Source organism: Eimeria mitis, genomic scaffold (genome assembly GCF_000499745.2).
Source record: "Eimeria mitis Houghton genomic scaffold, Emh_scaff956, whole genome shotgun sequence".
NCBI classification, from domain to species: domain Eukaryota; phylum Apicomplexa; class Conoidasida; order Eucoccidiorida; family Eimeriidae; genus Eimeria; species Eimeria mitis.
In genome coordinates this window covers 6,626-7,586 of record NW_013577057.1, presented here as the reverse complement: position 1 = coordinate 7,586, position 961 = coordinate 6,626, and the positions used below count along the sequence as shown (strand labels likewise).

General features: G+C 54.6%; 1 protein-coding gene across 1 annotated transcript in view; it reads right to left on the bottom strand.

Annotated features, from left to right (window-relative positions):
* Positions 1–961, bottom strand: part of EMH_0026070 (uncharacterized protein) — a gene marked incomplete at both ends in the record, with an annotated part of 9,380 nt that overhangs the window by 2,016 nt on the left and 6,403 nt on the right. Inside the window, one exon of the mRNA XM_013502564.1 lies at positions 65–505. Coding sequence (XP_013358018.1) covers positions 65–505 — 441 coding nt within the window. The remainder of the gene's footprint in view (positions 1–64; positions 506–961) is intronic.

The following is a 961-nucleotide window of genomic DNA, read 5'->3' as shown; positions in this document are numbered from 1 at the left end:
TACCTGAGCTGCGTCGCAATGGCGACAGTCTTCTTTTACTCTCCTTCGTCTCGCTGTCATTTACTTCTTCTGTTTTCTGCTGCTGCTGTTGCTGCTGTTGCTGCTGTTGCTGCTGCTGCTGCTGCTGTATGTTTGCTGCTGTCTCTGTTTCTGTCTCTTTTTCTGTTTCTGTATCTGTCTCTGTCTCTACATCTGCATCTGTCGCCTCAATTACGCTGCCGCTATCTTCTTCCTGCTGCTGCTGCTGCTGCTGCTGCTGCTGCAGCTGCACTACGCGGGGGCCCCTCGGGGGGCCCCCCGAGCCCGTGAGCAGCAGCCAGTCATCAGCAGCAACAGCAACAGCAGCAGACTGCAGCGGCAGCAGCCCTGTATCTTCTGATAGATCATATATATCACACGTGAGCTGTCTAGACACCTCAGGGGGGCCCCCAGGGGCCCCCGGGGGGCCCCCCTCTGCCTCGCTATCAAGCCAATACAACTCAGGGGGAGATGCTGCAGTAGAAACCTGTACAGAGCAGCAGCAGCAGCAGCAGCAAAACCAGAGGCAGCAGCAGAATCGAGGAGCAACGGACTGCAGCAGCGCAGCAGCAGCAACGAAAAAAAAAAGGAAAAGAAGCAAATGCAAGATGATACCCAGACTCTACTCAAAGACTGCAGCAGCAAAGACAGCAGCAGCAGCAGCAGCAGCAACAGCAACAGCAGCAGCAGTCGTATTCACAACTGCAGCAGCAGCAAAAAGCTGTAGCAGCAGCAGCAGCAAACCACCCCCACCTGAATATGGCCAGTTGATATGTTCTGTGACGCTTCGTCTGCAAACAAACATAGCAGCAGCAGCAGCAGCAGCAGCAGCAGCAGCAACAGCAGCAGCAGCACACAAATGCGTTTATTTCATAATACACCTAAGGGCCCCTTCTTGGTTCGCTACAGCAGCAGGTTCTGCTGCTGCTGCTGCTGCTGCTGT